Raw genomic sequence first — 20021 nt, 5'->3', positions numbered from 1 at the left:
GAACAACAATAACAGAGTCGTTGTCGTATGCATAAGACCAAACCTGTATACTACAGTTGTTTGCCCATGGAAGATCCAATGCACAAAGGTGTGTGAAGCATAGTCCTTTCAAGTAAAAAAGTATCAAAGTCAGCATACATGCAGTGGATCATTGGGCAACCTTGTGGTGAAAAAAGTGTCCTCCAAATGGATTTCAGATGTTATTCATGAAGGCATACATGATAATTTGAAGATAAGTTCAAGAGAAATTATGAATGATATCAATTACGAGGAAGGAGTGAATGTCACTTACAAACAAGCATGATGTGGATGGGAACAAACTAAGGAGGTGCTTAATAGTTCATTCGAAGAGTCCTTCAAGATGATTCTCGTCCATTTGGATCATTTGATGAAAGCTAACCTAGGATCGATAGGGTACATTCAGACCGATCAAAAAAATTGATTTTAGTACATGTTCTTATCCTGTCATCCAAGCATTGATGAATTTTTGAAAGGATGCCTTGCGGTTTCCTAAAAAGAAGATACATTGGTATATTGTTGTCAGCACATGGTATTGGTCATTGTGGTGAGATGTTTTCAGTAGTATTTGCAATTATTGATAAGAAGTCAAAGGATTCATGAACATGATTTTTGAAGCATGTAAAAGAACTTATATGCTACAATGAATATAAAGAGAGATTAGAGCTTACAATTATCTTTGATAGACATGAAGGTCTAAAGTATGGTGCCCCCACACATGGCTTACATATCATATCGGATATTGCATGAAGTACTTGACAAAAAACGTTTTTAAGAAATTTGGTTTATCACTCAGTGCATTTTGGTGGAGTGCAACTCGAGTAGCCACGACACAACAATTCACTTATTTTCTTTAAAAAAATTGGGAGCAAGATGAAGTCACATACACTTATATTTCCACTAGCGTGCACTCAAAACATTTCATTAACAGTCACTTTCCAGTGAAAATATATGAGTGTTTAACGTCTAATATAAAAAAGAGCTTCAATGCATATATTTTTGTCATTTGTGATAAGTCTCTAATTCCTCTTATTGGTAAACAATATTTCTTTTACAATGAATGATCACAACTGCAGGGCAGCAAAATGGGGCAATTGTGTGCTTGAAAAGAAATGACTTGTATCAATTCTTTGATGCTGACAACGTATTTGTTCGACAACTTTGCATAATTTCATAATACACAATAACCTTAAACTAGATTTATGTTGCAGGTCTTAATTCCTATCATCTGGGGCAACTACCACTGGGTTTTATGGGGAAATGGACATGCATGAGAATGTGTTCAAGTTGTACAATTTCACTGGGTCTACAGACTGTGTAGATATTAACATCATATAACTGGTATGTTTTTTTGTCGTATGTTATTTGTTTTTGCTCTATGTTGCATAAGTTTGTTAATTTGCTTGTATGTTGTGTGTTTTTTGAATGTTATGTTTTTTGCTTCATAGTTTGGCGTGAACTATTACAGTGATTGGACAGTTGAGGTCATGGATGATATTCCTCAGCAGAAAAAATATGTAATTTCTTTTCATATCTGTTAACTTTTATTGTGTGTTGTTCTTGACTTTGTATATGACTGTTACAAGATTGATTGAGGTATATTCGTCCTCACGTAAATGAAGTATATATCTAAAAACTAGGCATTGAAGTTCACACATGTATGTGTTTATATGCCATGTTGTCTTTATTTCTCTAAGATATAATCTACAACTAGCCTTTTTCTTATAAAATCATGAGAGTCTCAACGACGTATGATAAAATTCTATCAACACCTAAAGAATACTGAGGTACCGCAATAGAACGGAGATGGTACAATCAATGAGGCACTGCAATAGAATGAAGATGATATGAAAAGTGAGGTACCCATTCGTGAGGTCACGAAAGCTAGGTTGTGGACACTAGCATCGTTGTTATTTTGAATTGATAATGAAGAACTGTAATTTGTATTAATAGTCTGTAAATTTCATAGTTGATTTTACATGAATTTTAATTTGATATGATCTATAATTCAAATATGTTAATATCTATTCACAAATTTGATGATATGTTCTAAAAATATGGTAGATATTGTATAAATTCTTAGCAATTTTGTTTCTATATTCTAAGTTTTGATTCTGAAAAAATGAAGTCCGTAATAAATTTATGTAAAATCAGAAAGTCTGCAACAAATATATGCAAAATCAGGAAGTCCACAATAAATTTGTCTCAAATAAAAAAAGTTTGCAACAAAATATATGAAAAAACAAGAAGTCTGTAAACAAATATATGCGAAATTAGAAAGTCTGCAAACAACTTTATCATGAATAGAACAAAGTTCGTAACAACATATATTTTGTTTGTGGACTTGTTCTATTTGCAATAAATTTGTTTGCGGACTTCCTAATTTCACATATATTTGTTTGTAGACTTCTTATTTCATATATATTTTGTTGTAGACTTCCTGATTTCACATAAATTTGTTGCAAACTTCATTTTTTTATAATCAAAACTAAGAAAATAGAAACAAAACTGCTCAAAATTTATAGAATATTCAATATATTTATAGAACATATCATTAAAAGTACGAATATATATATATATAATAAAATCAACTCTTAATTTATATTTAGAATTTGAATTTATGCAAAATCAAAACCTACTCAAAAGCATATATCATTTACAGAATAAACTTTGAATTTATAAAACATTTAACATATCATAGAATTTATAGATCATATCAAATTGTGAATTTATATAAATAATACATGAATATCAATATTGTTTGTATAGAAACATATAATTTACACTAAAAAATATAAAACAATAAAAAAATCCATAATCATTGTTGTTGTAGATACCTTATATGTGCTTGTAGTTCCTCGTTGACCTTATTTGCATTTTTGCAAAGGCTAGATTGAGTTTGTAACATCTCCTTCATCATGCTGATTTCTTCTAGTGTAAGAGTTAACTAAGAATCCACTATAGAATCAGTCTTTCTCTGCTTCACATCATTTTCTTTCTCCTCAATGGCGCTCTTTGCGAAGGGATTGGCTGAAACCTACTGAGATACATCAGGTACATCCTCATCATCGGTCACATATACCATAGATAATAAATCGATGTATTTTTTATCATTGTGACACTCTTCAATTTCGATCAGGAATAAAGTGAGTTAACGTTTCGTCTGATCCTTCGTTTGCAATGAAACAAATTTGGATATTGTGCAAAGGAGACAGGGTTGCTAAGCAAACTTAAATTATTGGGCGACTTGCCTGGCCATTTAATGTTAAACTTCATTCATGTTATGCAACCAAATGTATGTCATCACGATGTCCTTCGCCCCCTCAATGACATTGGCATTCTCCTCCTCTACCATCACATTTTCATAGAGGCATCACTTTACCTACATAAGCTTAAAAAAATCATGGTTAGTCATATATCACATTATGTTTCAAAAAGTAGAAAAAATCATCAACAAAACTTACATCTACCCTACTCGGCTTGCACAATAATTTTATAATTTGGCCACGTGATAAGTGATAACTCATCAATCTTCGACCAGTCATCTCTTCGCTACGTGATCAACAAAATATTGCAACATGTGAAAATTCATGTATATAATCATGCATTAGAGGCCTTGTAATTGTTATGTACTCCCATATCCAAACCTGCTAGGATTAATACACAATATAGTAATCAACAATTTAAAATAATGTTTGATTAATACACAGAAATAAATATTTTCAACAACACCAACATCCCAGTTGTACTTTTCCTTTCACTCCTTGCGCTACTCAAACTTGCATACAAGTATGCAAGTGAGACTGCTCCTCATGCATATTTATCGATGTGATCCAAGTCTTGTAAAAACTGCATGTATAATGCATAGATCGAATTTCCATCGGTGTCAATAAAAACACATGTCCCAAAGAAGCAGAGTAAAAATGCTCTCACTACGTCCTTCAACATGATGGACATTCCAAAATCTTTGAAATGGAATGTGTTGGTTGCCAGATTTCAAAACTACACAACGGACTCTAAGAGGGGTCGACCAATCTTTCATGGTGTGATCTCAAAAAAAATATCAAAAATGCATCCCATGTAGTCACTCATTTTCTTCCTCTATTAGTTTTATCTACCATTGGTATGCTTAGAACTAGTAGAACCATTGAAAGTGAGACAATAAATCTTTTGAATATTTTGGTTGTGGAACCTGCAATCATAATTGATTTTATTAGAATCATCCAAATGAATCATTTTACGGAATATATATAGCAGTTTATATATTGTACTGCAAAAATCAAACTAGTTATTCTAACATGTTTCACATATACATGAATCAACGAGAAAATAATAATTCATGATTCACACACACACAAATATATACATATAACATTTTAAACATTGAATCAAATTAGAAGATAAATATATAATTGATACATGTCCAAGAGCACCAGACCTTGTTCCTCACTGCAACATATTCTTTGGAGCTTGCACTTTCTCATCTAGGATCAGATGCTCTGACTCATGAGGTTAATCCCTCTTACGATCATTTAGTGCACTTTTCATCTTAGCCTGATCATCATCGTCAGCATCCAAAATAACCATGGGACCTTGAGATACATCTACTTCCTGAAACTCAACCTTGGGTTTCTCATCATCCACTTGGTGAGGCACCACCATCCTAATCTCTCCACTATCATAGTAGCTAACCACATCTACAACCTTATCTATTTGGGCATTCAGGTCTGCAACAACATCAGAGCGAGCTAATGGGCCACTCTTCTTTACCACTGAGTGACCCTCCTGCTCATTACATATTTTTGGGATGAGTGATAAGATTGTGGTCACAAACTCTTCAACTTTTTCTACACATTCTATCTTAAATATTGACCACTGTGAAACAACTAGCTGTTGTTTGGCCAACTTGCTTTTCATTTCCTGCTTAGTGTTTGAGCACCATTTTTTTAGTTTACAATTGGTGTTTTCTTCCATGAAAATTGTCAGATACCCAAACTCTTGACATTGGATGTAGCTCCTTCTCTATCCATGCATCAAGCAAGCTGTTTGTTTCATAGTGCCATTCATGAGTCAATTTATATTTTTTTTGTGCACTAACAGTAAAAGATTATCCGAGTGTAGAACCCTCTCACATAATCCTCTCAGTTTTCATATTGTATTAAATAAATTGAGAATTTTCTATAATATCAAGACATGGAATATAGGTAAACAGACGTGCAACAGATATATGTCAACGAAAAACCCAAAACGTTAAGGAAACAAAAAAAATCGTTGTGCCAACATACCATGTTTATTGTATGAGATCCACAAAATATAAATAACAAAACTAGATAATGGAATAGAAGCATACGAATCATCGAAACAAATGAAAAAAAAATATGTTTAAAAAAATTGGTTCAGCAGTTAAATATATGCTTACTTAAAAAAAATGTCGTCGAAGATTTCAGAATACTTGAGGATGAAGTCCTACCGAAATAGTTGCCAAAAAAGTCACCATCGAGAAGCAAGTTGGGGACTACAGATAACCCTAAAAAATTCTACAAAAAGATTTTGGGTTGTGGTGTTTCGATTTTTATAATCACGACGTTCGCACATAAATTATCTGTGAACTTCATGAAATATGTTCAAACTTAGTGAAATATGTATGATGTTCCGAAGTTTGAGCAAAGTTCACACATAAATTATTTGAGAACTTAGTGAAATATGTGCGAACTTTGTGAAATATGTGTGATGTTTCGAAGTTTGAGCAAAGTTGGCAGATAAAATTATTTGCAAACTTCGTGACATGTGTGATGTTCCAAAGTTCGAGATTAACAGGAAGTTCTCCCATAAATTTTATGTGACCTTCATGATGTCCACAAGAAAAAATGTATGAAACTTCTTTTAAATGGTTGTTTGTGTTACCCAAAGAGCAGAGCGATATATCGCACGATGTTCGCCAGTTTCACATATGCAAGGGTTAAAAAGGTTATAATGAAGTTGAGTATTTATGATTTTGGACATCGAGAATAGTTAAAATTAAAGGGCATTTATGAAAACAGGTCATATTCACTACAAGAAAAACATGGAATAGCGACAAACATTTGCGACAGATTTTTTTCGTCGCAAATGTGCGACAAATTAGCGAGAGAAAACTATTTGTCCCTAACATTTAAAATATTTGCAAAATTAGTGATGAAAATATCTTCCTCGTAATTTTGTCGCTAATGAGCGACGAAAGTTTTCCATCGCCAAACACTACAAGAAAAAATGGTAATTAGTGAGGGAATTATTCAATAGCTAATCTGTCGCTAATTAGTGAGGGAGTTTTTATGTAGCTAATCTGTCGCTAATTAGCGACGGATTAGCAACGGAAAAATTCCCTCGCTAATTTTTTATTTAAACCACCTCATCTGAGGCGTACAATTTTCTCTCTCTCCTCATTCAAATTTTTTTGATTTACACCGTCTCCCACCACTCCCCCTGCGAGGTCCTCCGCTCCTTCAAGGAGCTTCGTCGACTCTGCATCGAACTCCCTGGTGGAAAGCTCGGCATCGACGGTGTCGACGGCAACGCCCTCCTCAAGTGGAAGACCGAGTTCGGAAGCTCACTCGAGAGTTGCGCCATCCTCGTTGCCCCCTCCTTCTGTCGGTGGCTCACTGTTGGCTATGATCTCCCCATTGATCCTACCATTAAAGCTGAGAGAGACCCCAATTGTGGCTCTGAGGACCAAGGAGGCATCCCGGAGTCATTTTACATGAACGGCGGACTGAAGCTGTGTGTCATCTGGACGATCACCTTGCTGATCGTCGCCTCAGCCGGAGAGCGTGCTAGAGAGCACGCTGGAGAGCATGTCGGTTCTGTGCAAAAGACCCCGCAGTGGCGGGCCGGGCCGCTCGAGTGCAATGCATGTGTGGTGTGGTACAAGTCTGGCCTATTGTTGTCGGAATACCGCCCGACAGGGAGCATTTTTTATTTTTTATTTTAAATTAGCGACGGATATTATCCATCACTAATTTAAAATAGCGACGAACTCATGACAGATAATATTTGTCGCTAATTTAAAATAATGATGTACTCGCGACAGATCATGTCTGTCACTAATCTGTCGCAAATTAGCGACGAACGTAGCGACATATAAGTTCTATCGCTAATTAGCGACTAGGATTATGCGCCGAACGTTATCCATCGTTAATCTGTTGCCAATTCATCGCTAAACTGTTTAGCAATGGATTAGAGATGGATTAGCGATGGATAGTGTCCCTCGCTAATCCTCATCTTTCTTGTAGTGTTTTTTCATGCAATATAATCAATTTTTGTTCTTATTATTGAACAAATTTCTTCAATGTTTTCTTTTTGTTTTTCCAATTAGTACACCGACACAAAACTTTTCCATGCCTCTCTTTTTTATAGATTTGCCAACAATGGAATGCAACAAAGCTTGACCAAGCATGTTGGATGCCCATCATTTGGCAAATCCTTCCCTCTCGATGCCAAAAAGCAAAGTATGAGGATGCTAGAAAACCTTAACTTTTAGAAAAGGCCATTTGATTTTTATTTGGGCATACTAGCTCACATGTTCTATGAAAACATTTATCATCAGAAGTACACATCCAAATTAACATCATGCTCAATCTTAAAGCTTGTAGTTCACAAAAATCAGCAGGTTAACAAAACACAATTACGTGATATTGTCAAATTTTTTCTTTAAAGCACATGAAGCCCACCTCATGCATTTGAAGCAAAGGTCAACATAAATCATGTTTATCTGTCTCCCTAAGGAGGATGGTCAAACAGGCTTAAGATTGATATTTTGGTTAAGTCAAAGTCCTCAAACCCACAGCCAGGATATGATCCAAGCAAGATCAAGTCTTTTTGAAGTCACCCTATAAAAACAATGCATGAACACACTTGGCATGGATTCAAATGGTTCAGTTACAGTCTTTAAGACTTGAGTCCTTCAAAGTTGTTGGACTAAGCTAAGTCCAAGAGTCCACCCTAACACTATCGAGCCAAAACCAGCCCAGGCTCATTGGCCTTTGTTAGCCATTTAGGAGTTGTGTCCTAGGAACACGCCATTTCGACCACGTGTCATTGGTGCCATTGATACAGAGGCAGACACGTATAACTATTATTTTAATACATTGCATAATTTTATTACTTTTTAATATTTTTTAATACTAAAATATTAAAAAGTTTTGAAACGATTAAAAAATAAAAAATTCCCATTGTCTTTGCATCTTTTTTTCCAAAAAAAATCGACATTTGGCTGCGTGTCCCTGGGATACACGGACATGACACATACAACATTATTTTAATATTTTTTAAATAATATGTTATTACATTTTAATGTTATTTAAATAAAAATCTATTTTAGTGTTAAAATATTCAAAAATTTGCTTTTTATTAATTAAAAAATTAATAAATCATGTCCTCGTGCCCCATTTTTAAAACAATTTCAAATTTTTGAGTCGACACACTATCTTTCAAGTGAATCTACACGCGCTATCTTTCAAGTGATAATTACCTTATGATCAAGTGTTCAATGTAATGAGTACTCGTGCAATTATGCTCTTAGTATACAACTGAGTTTTCGCCTTCTTACAAAAAATCAATCCATGCACTGCACCAAGTGAGCTTGATAACCCCAACACGAACCACTTTAAAATGCCTCTTAACTACAATAAGAAGATTCATACTCGAATTAGGTATAAATCTTGGGTTTAGATATGAGTATGAATCTTGGGTTTAAATATAAGTATGAATCTTGTATATAAGTGGGTATGGATTTTGACAATAAACAAATTGAATCTAAACAATAACCAGATCTAGATCTTAATTATGGATCCGGACTGTAATCGAATTTGGATCCAAACAAAAACTCTAAAATAAAAAAAGGAGAGAGACTAGAGTTCATGGCAGAGGAGGAGAGCTTGAGAGAGAGAGGAGAGTGGTGAGTGATGAGAAAAATGAGAGAGGTATGGGGTTTATATAGGTCGAAGCCTCTAGGCCACCATAAGGGGCTTTTAAGAGGCCCAAAACGATAAACCTTAATGGGCCTAGGCTAGCCAAACGGCCAACCATAAGTGCCCAAATGGCTAGCCCAAGATGGTTGCCAAAAATAGACCAAAAGAGCAAAAGAAGGGTCCAAAATAACTCAAAAAAGGTCAAGTATGTCCAAAACTGGGTCAATAGTCAAATAAGAGGGTGTTTCGTGGGCCGTCAAAACCATTAAAGCCCATGCAAAAATATTGAGTAAGATTTGAATAGAAATAATTGCAAGGTTAATGATAGTTTTAAGGCTTGGTTAAAGGTCGGTTTTAGACTTAGGGATTAAATTTCTCAAGTACTAAAAAGATAGTTCAAATACCAAACTCAAACCTAAACTCAAGGTTCAAGATCCAAATCTAAAGTCTAAAGTCTAAGGTCAAAGGTCATGAATCAATAGTCAAAATCAAGATCAAAGAGCCAAGGTCCAAGAATAAAAAGATGCAAAAGCCCAAGATCTAATACCCATGAGGGCCTTACCTTTTAAGGCACCACAACTCTATGTAAGGACACAAAAAGTTCTTACAACTTTCAATATGAGACTAAACTTATAGGAAAGACTACAAACCCATAAACTTAATAAATAGAAAAAATCGTAATAAACTTAAAAAATAGTTTTGAATCAAATCCAATAATTCCACATGTGAAACAAAACTAAGAGGACTCAAAAAACTGTTTATGAAGATTCAATGCATAATTGAATCTACATTTTGGGTTTGAACCTTCATATTAGTGCTACTTAGTCTTAGTCAGTTTGATACCCCAATAGCGTTAGTCTTGAATTGAGAATTCTAATTAACTTTTCAAATATTGTAACACATACTTTCACTTAAGATGGTTAAAGTGTTATACTAATATATAAAAATCGTACATTAAGAGTCATGTGTTGTTTTTCAGTTTCATGAGTGCTCTAGAGACAAAGTCTAAGTCTCATAAAAGGTGATCTCACATTCACACTCATATAGGTAAGTTCATCAAGGGTGTAAACCTGTTTCAAACACCCCAACTATATGGTCTATGAATCTTATTAAGAGTTCAATTTAAACTCAACCTCCATACATAAGTTTCGAGCACTTAACATCAAGAATAAAAAAATATTAAGTGTTTCATCCAATCACTTAGAGACTTGTTCTTTCCATTGAACCAATAGACATTGTTTAACCTTTATTATATGAATGGGTTTTCATCAACAATGATTGCTTTTATAGACTTTAACCTCATACTCCTCGATGTCTTGAAGATAATTTCTCAAGAAAGTTTCTTTGTCAATGGATTCGATAATTTTTGGCATGATTTTAAATATTCAATTGATATTACTCTTTGATTGAGTAAATTATTCACATAATTTTGTTTTAAACTAATATATCTAGATTTTCTATCATAAATATTATTTTTTGCTTTGTATATAATTGTTTTATTATCGCAACACACAGCTATCAGGGGTACAAGTTTATCTCCTAATGGTATCTTCATTAAATATTTTTTAGTCTCTCAGCTTCCATACTAGTTAATGCTAGTGCTATCAACTATGTTTTCATTATAAATTGGGTTATTACAGTTTGCTTCTTGGATCTCAAAAGAATTGCTCCAGATTAAAGGGTAAATATCGAACCACTTGTGGATAATGATTCATTGAAATCAAAATTTCAGTTTGCATCATTGTACCCTTCAAGTAAAACGAGTTTTTCCTCATAGAATATTCCACAATCTAGAGTTCCTCTTAAGTACTTTAGGACTTGATATATAGCATCTCAATGTTCATCTTGGATTACTAGTATATCGGCTCAACTTGTTCATACTACAAGTTATGTCTGATCTAGTTTCATTCATAACATACATGAGGTTGTCAATAATACTTGCATACTCTAATTGAGATATACTTCTTTCAACGTTAATTGATAGCTTAATACTATGATCAAATAGAATAGCAACAGGCTTACAATCATAATGATTATATTTTCTTAAAATTTTCTCAATGTAGTAGGATTGAATTAATGCATAATCATTCTCATGTCTAGAATTGAGTTAATGCATAATTATTCTTATGTCTAATTAATTTAATATCAGGTATAACATCAACTAAACTTGTATCTTTCATGTCAAATTTAGATGAAAGAAAACTTTTGGTATTATTTATGCATTTTACATTATTGCTAATGATTAGCATGTCATTCACATAAAGATAAATAATTATAACATGACTACTTTCTACTTTGTTATATATGCATTTATCAAAGCGTTGAATTTTAAATCAACATGAAATGATTACTTTATCAAATTTATCATGTCATTGTTTAGGTGATTATTTTAAACCATACAAGGACCTTAACAGTTTGCAAACTTTCTTTTCTAAACCTAGTGTTATATATCTTTCAGGTTGTTTCATATAAATTTTATTTTGTAAGATATCATTTAAAAAAACAGTTTTAACATCAATTTGATGAATTTCAAGATTGTGAATTGATGCCAAAGCAATCGTAATTCTAATAGATATAATTCTACTTACAAAAGCATTGGTGTCAAAATAATCAAATTTAGGTTTGAAACCTTTAACTACAAGTCTAGCTTTAAACCTTTCAATAGCACCATCAGTTCAAAGTTTTCTTTTGAAAATCTATTTGCATCTCAAGGATTTAAAACCAAAGGGTAAATCAACCAAAATCAAAGTTTTAATTTTTATAATAGAATCTAATTCACTCTATAACATTTTTCCAAGAAGGGGCATCTGAAGAGGTCATAGCTTCCAAAAAATAAGAAGAGTCACTATCTATCATATATAGATAAAAATCAGGACCAAAATCTTTTAGTTTTCTAGAACTTTTACTTTTTCAAATTTTAAGATTTTCAAGTTCACAAATTATTTTTCTTGAATTATTTTCAATGTCTTTTTGGAGCATAAAGTGATTTTAAAGTTAAATTTTCATTAAATTTTGCTTAGATAGATTCTAAAATCACTTTAGTTTCAATATTTATAAATTTATATATATTATTTTGAGAATATCCAATGAAAACACGTTCTAGTTTTTGGACAAAGTTTAATTAATTTTGGTTCAATAAGCTTTACATAACCAATACAACCTCAAACTTTTAAATAATTTAAATCTAGTTTTCTACATTTATAAAGTTTATAAGGTGTAGTGTTAAACTTAGAACTATAATCTTTGGCTCTGATCTACCAACCACCACTTTCTCAAGACCCTCACTCACCTCCAATTCTTGAGGACCCACCACATTAACCTCAACTTTAAGGTTCACATTTTCTCATTGTTGAGATATTGTCTTCATCTTGTCATTGTAACTGCAGGTGGTCGCATCTTCAACTTCTTTTATCCCGAGATTGAGGTTAGTAACAACTTTATAATAAGACAATGGGTGAAATTTCTTCACCACTGAGTCTCCCTACCCTCCTTAGATGCTCCTGGGATGAGATACATCAATGTAATCACATACTTGTCAACATTTTTTTTTACTTTAATCCTTAGATTTGGGCTACACTTGAAGTATTTGTTGTTGTTTGGCTGGTATTAAAGGTGTTAGATGTGAGTTTGAGCGTAAAAGTTTGGGTCTTAATTTATCGATGTTGAATTTTCTATAAAAAAAAGGTCAAACACCCCGACTTTTGGCAATGAAGCAGATTTTGTCTCTACTCATGTGTCAAGCCTTATTCCATACATTATAATACAAACTATCGCCCAATAGGTAATTTTTCCTCTTTTGCATTTTTTATTGTGTTCTAAAACTATCGATTGTTGTGGGTATGGCCCCCTTCAAGTCAATATTCTTAGTCGTCATATTAAACAAATTCTGAATTTTCTACCATAACAATACAAAGAATATAGATAAACAGACAGGCAACAAAGATAGAGCATAGGCTATTGAAAAAATATTGCAAAAAACAAACATAGTAGCATATAAAAAAAACTTGAATCATTAAGGAAACAACCAAAATAAACAAAGTGTTTTCCTTAATAATATTTATAATACAAGATACACAACATATAATCACACAGACACTCCCACACAAATGATTTAATCAAAGAAAAAAATGGAATACACTATTAAAAATTCAAAGATAACTCAAAAACCATGCAATTCTTACACAACATACTAACTCATGCCAATGTTTCAAAAAAGTAACTGATTCAAGCCGCAATTTCAAAAAAATAGCAGGTTCATCTATTAAAGATGTGCTTACTGGAAAAATGTCTGGGTTTTTTATTTTTTATTGGTGAAGTGTTATCAATGATTTGCTGAAAATAGACATAGAAAATTATTGTCAAGAGAAGCACGTTGGGGATAATTGGTTAACTTTTTTATGCAAAAATGACCTCGGGGTGCGACAATGAGTTTTATATAATAAAAAATTTTACATTTAATGTTCGTAAGGAAATATGCAAACAAGCATATTCACAATGACATGATTTGTGAAGTTAGTACCTAATTTTATGACTTTTTGAGGATCATAAGAAGTTTGCACTATATCCTGTAATTTAGTATAATATTTGTAATGTTAAGATATATTAACATGATATCCACACTATATCTTATGAATTTCATGTTATATATGCAAATTTAGTATGATATTTGTGAAATTTTCATGTTTCAGTTTAGCGGAAATTTTACAAATTTGCTTATGCAAACTTCATGAGGTCTACAAAAAATTTTGTGTGAATCTACATTTAAGTGAGTGTTTGTGATAGCCGACAAGGGAACCGATATATTGCGTGAACCTCAAGAGGTCTGTTGTGTGAAGGGCAAAATAATATTTTTAAAGCTGGTCATTTGTGATTTTGAACATTGGGCAATTTTTTTAAAAATTAGAAGGTTTTTTGAAGAAGGCATTATTTTTGTTGTACAATAAAACCATTTTTCGTATTTAAAGTGGGAGCAACCACATTCCTACATGCATCACAGCCATTGGATAAGAGAGTAGGTGTTCCAAGGGCAACATATCATTACTATATATATATATATATATATATATATATATATATATAGAGAGAGAGAGAGAGAGAGAGAGAGAGAGTTGTGCAGCCCTTAGGTGCACAGCTACCAGTGCAAACACAGTAGCCATCCATCGCGGCCTTGATGGATGGCCAAAACATGTGAAAGACACAAACACATTTTTTCGTGTTTTAGACCCTTTAGTGACAATTTTGACCATCGTTAAAGGTCCCAATGGAACCTTTGGCTGTGGTCAAAATACTATCATTAAAGGCCCCAGCGGAAAACTGAGGTATGAAAGTATTTTGACCACAGTTAAATGTCTCATTTTCCATTGGAACCTTTAACAACGGTCAAAACCATCGCTTAAGGGTCTAAAACGCGAAAAAAAATGTGTCAGCTTCTTTTCACATTTTTTTGTCATCCATCATGTCTGCAGTCTGCGATGGATGGCCAGCAGAGTCCCATAAGTAACTGCACACTTAAGGGTTGCAAAGCTATATATATTGGTAATGAATCTAATGATCCGAAGCTCCAACTCCTTAATTTATACCATTAAATTATTTCCAAACCAACGGTTTATATGAGGTTCCAATTTTGTATGGCTTGACATCTAAAACGGCTCCCAAAAAGTAAATGAATGAGGTGGAGGCGGCATTAATTTTGACCATTATTAGCACCTTTTTGAAAACTAAATGAGGGAGGCGTGAGTGATGGTGGGCAGATTCCAAAGTTACAAAATAAATGGGGTTGACTTATTAACTCTCTCTCGCTCTCTCACACTCTATCTATATATATAACGTTTGCTACGCCTGACCCTCCAGATATGATCTTATTATATTATGAACCACTTGATGGCATACAAATATGACATGATGTTTGATTTCCGAGCTATCTCTGTTGTTCTACTCAATGGTTTCTCATGGAAAGCTTTTGGGAAGTCATTGGATTAATATATGATTTCATTATTTAGAAAGTTCATGTTGCAAGCACAATCTGATGCAATAATGTGGAAAATTTTCGTGAGGCCTTCACTCGCAGGTATTCCATTTGTGTGTTCATGGTCAAGGATTAAGGACACCTTGATCTAGTTAAAGCGTGTAGCAGGATCAGTAGAGTTGCACCATATCAGCAATCACGTCTCAGGTTTCAATCATACCAGGAATTTTCACCAGCTTGCTTAAGAGAGGGGAAAGTAAATAGCTTGGTCACTATAAGATCAAAAGAATGACAATCGATTGCAGCTCAAAGAACATTTTTCTCCTTCACATTTACATTTCTAAATTTCTGTTAACACTATGTTGCCCCTTGGAAAAGGTAATTACAACAAAAAACATACAAACAATAAACACTGAAACTAAATTATGGCTATCTATAACACAAAATTCAGAGACCAAGTTTACCAAAACTGGGTGAAGCATAACTCAAGAAGATGACAGCATACAGATACAGAATTTTCTGTCTCGTATCATAAGCTTATTATGCATATAGGCTGAGGATCATACCCAGTCGAAGTTGGTTTCCTTAGGTAGGACCAGAGCAATGAGGCATTCAACAGGTTCTGGGTTGATGGCAAGCATCGTGCACATGTCAAGGGAGTGAGGAAGAATGAAGAGCAATCTTGCCCACATGGCTGTTCCAGCTGGAATCTTGATCACTCCAGCACATTCTCTCCGTTTTAAATATGAAATGAAGTCCCGAAACTGCAGCCAAGTTATACAAATACATCAGAGCTAATGAAAATAATCACCAGTTACACAACTGGCAGGCTTCATCCATTTTTTCCCAAAGTTCTGTCAATGCTATTATAGCACTTGAGATTCATATATAAATATAAATGATGCACAGGAAGGTTCCACTAATATTCCTAAATAGGATACGACTAAAAGAAGCAATTTTACTTCTGCAACAATTTAGCAAATTGACCAAAAGAAGCAACTTTACTTATGCAACAATTTAGCAAATTGACAAAAAGAAGCAATTGAGAATAAAAAGACAGTATTCTCCTGTAGTTATACCAGAGTTACCGGAAACGCCTAGGCAAGTGGGGAAGCGTGCTTCCCCGAAACGCGTTTCGGAAGCACAAAACGCCGTGCTTCCGAAACACGCTGGGAAGCGCCAAACTTTTTTGGCAAGCGCGTTTCCCTTTTATGGGAATCACGCTTCCCATTTATGGGAAACGCACTTCCCCCTCGCTTTTCCCTTTTTTTATTTTTTATAATAAATCAAGCTCAAGCTCACTTCCAGTAAGCTTGAGCAGAGCCAAGCCAGATGTAACATATTACTTGATAAGGTAGAGGAAATGAGATTGGAACCTGTCATCTCTCATTTAAAACGAAATGTCCTTGCACTATGATTCAAAACGCTTTATAGACTAATTTACTCCAAACAAGTTTAATGAACCAGGCTCAAGCTTGAGCTTATTGAGCTTGTTTATTAAATGAAAGGGGATGAAGCCATGCCTGAGCTTCTTGCAAGAAGATCAGCACCACCTTTTTGGCAGCAAGACACCCATTTGATTTTTACTATGTAAGCAATCACCTCAAAACTAACCATAATACTTCAGATGGTAGTCACTGTCTCACTATCGTGGAAAAGAAAAAGAAAAAAAAGCTATGGAGAAACATTACACACACACACACACACACACACACACACACACACACACACATATATATATATATAGTTAGAGAGAGAGACTATAGGATTACACTCTGTTAAAGACCTTTAGACAGCATACACCATCAGAGATTGGGCATTGTGAGATCAAAAGTGGGATCTGTGTGACATTCAGCTGTAACCAATAATAAAAAGTATAACAAAGTGAATAATAAAAGAAAGAGAGATATCAGGGCTATTATCACATATATCAGTGGTAGTTTGCCTGTATCAACTATCGTAATACACACTGAACAGTAAGTTCTTCGACCATCATGTGAATCAAGTACCACCAAATAATCAACAAACAAAAAATTCCATGACAGTAGCCAGAAACAGGCATAGAGGCAGTAGGGTATATCATCTAAAGGTTGAAAACACAAATCAAACGGGAATATTCACAACTAAGATATGTGCCACCAAGCAAACAAAATAACCATTATACACAATTCACTAGCTGTCAAAACAATGTTTTATCAAATGGAATCTGATGTGAAAAAAGTGATTACTTTCACTAGACTGTTTTTTCATTTTTTTTGTATTTTTATTTTTATTTTTATTTTTTTCTCTTTTTCGCTTCCCCCTCGCTTCCGGTTCGCTTCCGAGACGATTCTTGATTCGCTTCTAAGTCGTCCCTCGCTTCTTAAAATTTTGAAAGTGCCTTGCTTCCCGCTCCCGCTTCCTCGACTGGAAACCATGAGTTATACAATATTTATGCAGTTTCAATCCAAAATATGAAAAATGTTTCACCTTTACTCAGAAAAAAGTTGATATTGTTGGTTAATAATACTTGATGTCAAAGATTAATAACCACTTTCTTCTTCCCCAATTTATGTTCCCCACATCATCATCATCAAATATAATAGGAAATTTGCAGGTGTTAATTTTTGTATGACTAACAAAAGCACAGGATCCACCCTAATGGTGTCCCACCGCTTATGAAGCTGCAGCTTAGAAAAACACATCTGCAGAAAGAATAAACAGTTAATGGATAATTGACATACGAAAGCAACATAAGACGAATACTGTTTCCTCAAAGAGACAATTTCCTCAAAAGGAGAGGCACAGTTTCATCAAACTCATCAGAGTGCTCCCAATGATTGTGACGAGCCATATTTAAGATGGATAAACTCCCATAAAAAATACATCCTTTTTCAGGCTTCATTGATAACAGCAGTTGTACAATTTAAAACCCTGAGTTGCATCTTAATGTAAGACATGAAAATCTCCAATTGCACCTCACTCAAGCCAAAATTTACAACTGTTCCAAATACTACAATTTTGCCTACGTTTAGAATGTTGAAATCATTGATACTTCTGGAATATTTATATACATTCCAATTGAAATCTCCAGATTTGTAAGGGGCTCCGACCTGGGGTCTAGCCTATATCAGGTAAACCAAACACCTAACTTATAAAGTGTAAGATCGTGTGTTTTTCCATGATTTTAAATTTGAAAGCTGCGAAATTTTGGCTAAGTGTTTTATGAAATGTGATAAAAATCATGAAAAATATCCTCAAATGTAGGTGACGTCAGCTGGGTCTGGGTGTGGCCCAGGGCCCACTGACAAGACCAAAATGAGATGATTAATATTTGTAAAACTTTTCTTTTTTAACCTTTAAATTCAAGTGAAATTCAGGTTAAACTTAAACAAAATTTCAGAGGCAAAAATCAGGTAAGTATATAGTTAGATGCGTCTCGTAATTCTGAGAACATTGGTATTTCATTTTTCTAAATTTGGGCTACGGTTGGCCCAAAAATTGTGTTTTTCAAGAATGACCAACCTCTATTTTTACCTTTTTTTGGATTGGATCGAGCTGGATCCGATATGTTTGATCCGAATTGATATAGATTTGGACCCAATTCAGGAACGATATTAACTAGGATCTGGTCTAGGTTGGGATTCATATGGATTTTGGATATAGATTTTGATATTGGATATGGATTTGGATCTGAAATCCAAGTGTAACCAATTTTAAAACTTTAAATTCAATTTAAAGGTTAAATTAAGAGAAAATTTCACTATGAGAGCATTTCCAGAGGGACAACACCCTATGGAATATTCTTAAAATTAATAATTTAATAATTAAATATTAAATAATTAATTAAATTTCAAAATTTTATTTATTGGATAAGGTGAAGTAGAACTCTACCTAGATAGGTCCTCTAGAGGGGACGTCACCCTCTAGATAGGCCTTTAATTAAAATAATTAATAAAAAAATATAAGATAATAAGAGATAAGAAGAAGAGGTTAGAGAGATAGCTACCCTCTATGGGATAGAGAACTCTAGAGGGGGCCGTCACCCTCTAGAGGAGTCCTTTAGAGATAAAACAAAAAAGAAAATAAGAAAAATAAAATCAGAAAAGATTATATAAGGGGCTGGATTTTCCCCTCTCTAGAATTGACATTCTAAAGAGAGAGAAAGGGAGTGAACTCATGAAAGAGAGGAAGGAAGAAGAAGAGGAAGGAGGAATCCATTCTTCTCATCAAGAATCCGACGATTTTTTCGGTTTATTTTCTTTTCTAATCTAAGGTACGGATTTCTCTCTAACTCTTACGGGAAGAAAAGGGTGTAAATCGGGTTTGATGTATATATATTAGAGGAAAAAGGAAAATCTGAAATTAAATACAAATATATATATATATATATGTGTGTGTGTGTGTAATGTCAATTATTTATATATATTGGTCGAATCCTTAGTGAAAAATCGATTTCCCTATGTGCGCAAATCTGAAAATATATGTAAATATATTTTCCGATTTGTCGATACTCATGATTTTAATTTTTACATGAGAAAAATAATAATAAAGGAAGCATGCAGGTAGATCCTTTTTGATATTTTTGTTCATGTTCATGTGGATGTGCATGAAATCTGTCATTACCGAGTGTAATCCTTGCTAAATATATATATATATATGTGTGTGTGTGTGTGTGTGTGTGTGTGTGTGTGGTGCCCTACTGATTTTCGGGTGGACTGTTATTACACTTATTATTTTTTTCTGACTAGTAATCAGTTTTAACATGCTGTCTCAAGGACTGTTATTAAACCTAGTTCATTGAATTGAAAATCAAATTTAGCATGCCATATCATGGACTGTTATTAAAGTTATTTTATTCTGGCCGGCTGTCATCAGTTTGATTTCATGAAACTCTGTTTTGACGTCACTTTGTGACTGTCATCAGATTTATGTTTATTTGTTTAGCAGCCTATCAGAATATATATATATATATAGAGAGAGAGAGAGAGAGAGAGAGAGATCTATTTGTTGTTAAAAATGTTTTGAACTTATTTTTACTTCTAGCCAGCTGTTATAAATATGTGACTGTCATTAGTCTGACTTCACATCATAAAAAATTTCTGTTTTGACTC

At 33.7% G+C, this 20021-nt stretch overlaps 1 protein-coding gene across 2 annotated transcripts in view; it reads right to left on the bottom strand.

The window, feature by feature from the left end:
- Positions 1–15259: 15259 nt before the first annotated feature.
- The window catches only part of LOC149835544 (nucleic acid binding protein), a 50227-nt gene continuing 45465 nt past the window's right edge, over positions 15260–20021 (bottom strand). For both annotated transcript variants that reach the window (XM_090008564.1, XM_090008565.1), the window contains one exon: positions 15260–15692. In XM_090008564.1, the coding sequence (XP_089864690.1) occupies positions 15489–15692 (204 nt within the window). In that variant the 3' untranslated portion in view covers positions 15260–15488. The remainder of the gene's footprint in view (positions 15693–20021) is intronic.

Source organism: Nuphar pumila, chromosome 6 (genome assembly GCF_984573655.1).
Source record: "Nuphar pumila chromosome 6, dmNupPumi1.hap1.1, whole genome shotgun sequence".
NCBI classification, from domain to species: Eukaryota; Viridiplantae; Streptophyta; class Magnoliopsida; order Nymphaeales; family Nymphaeaceae; genus Nuphar; species Nuphar pumila.
This window is presented reverse-complemented; position numbering and strand designations above follow the sequence as displayed.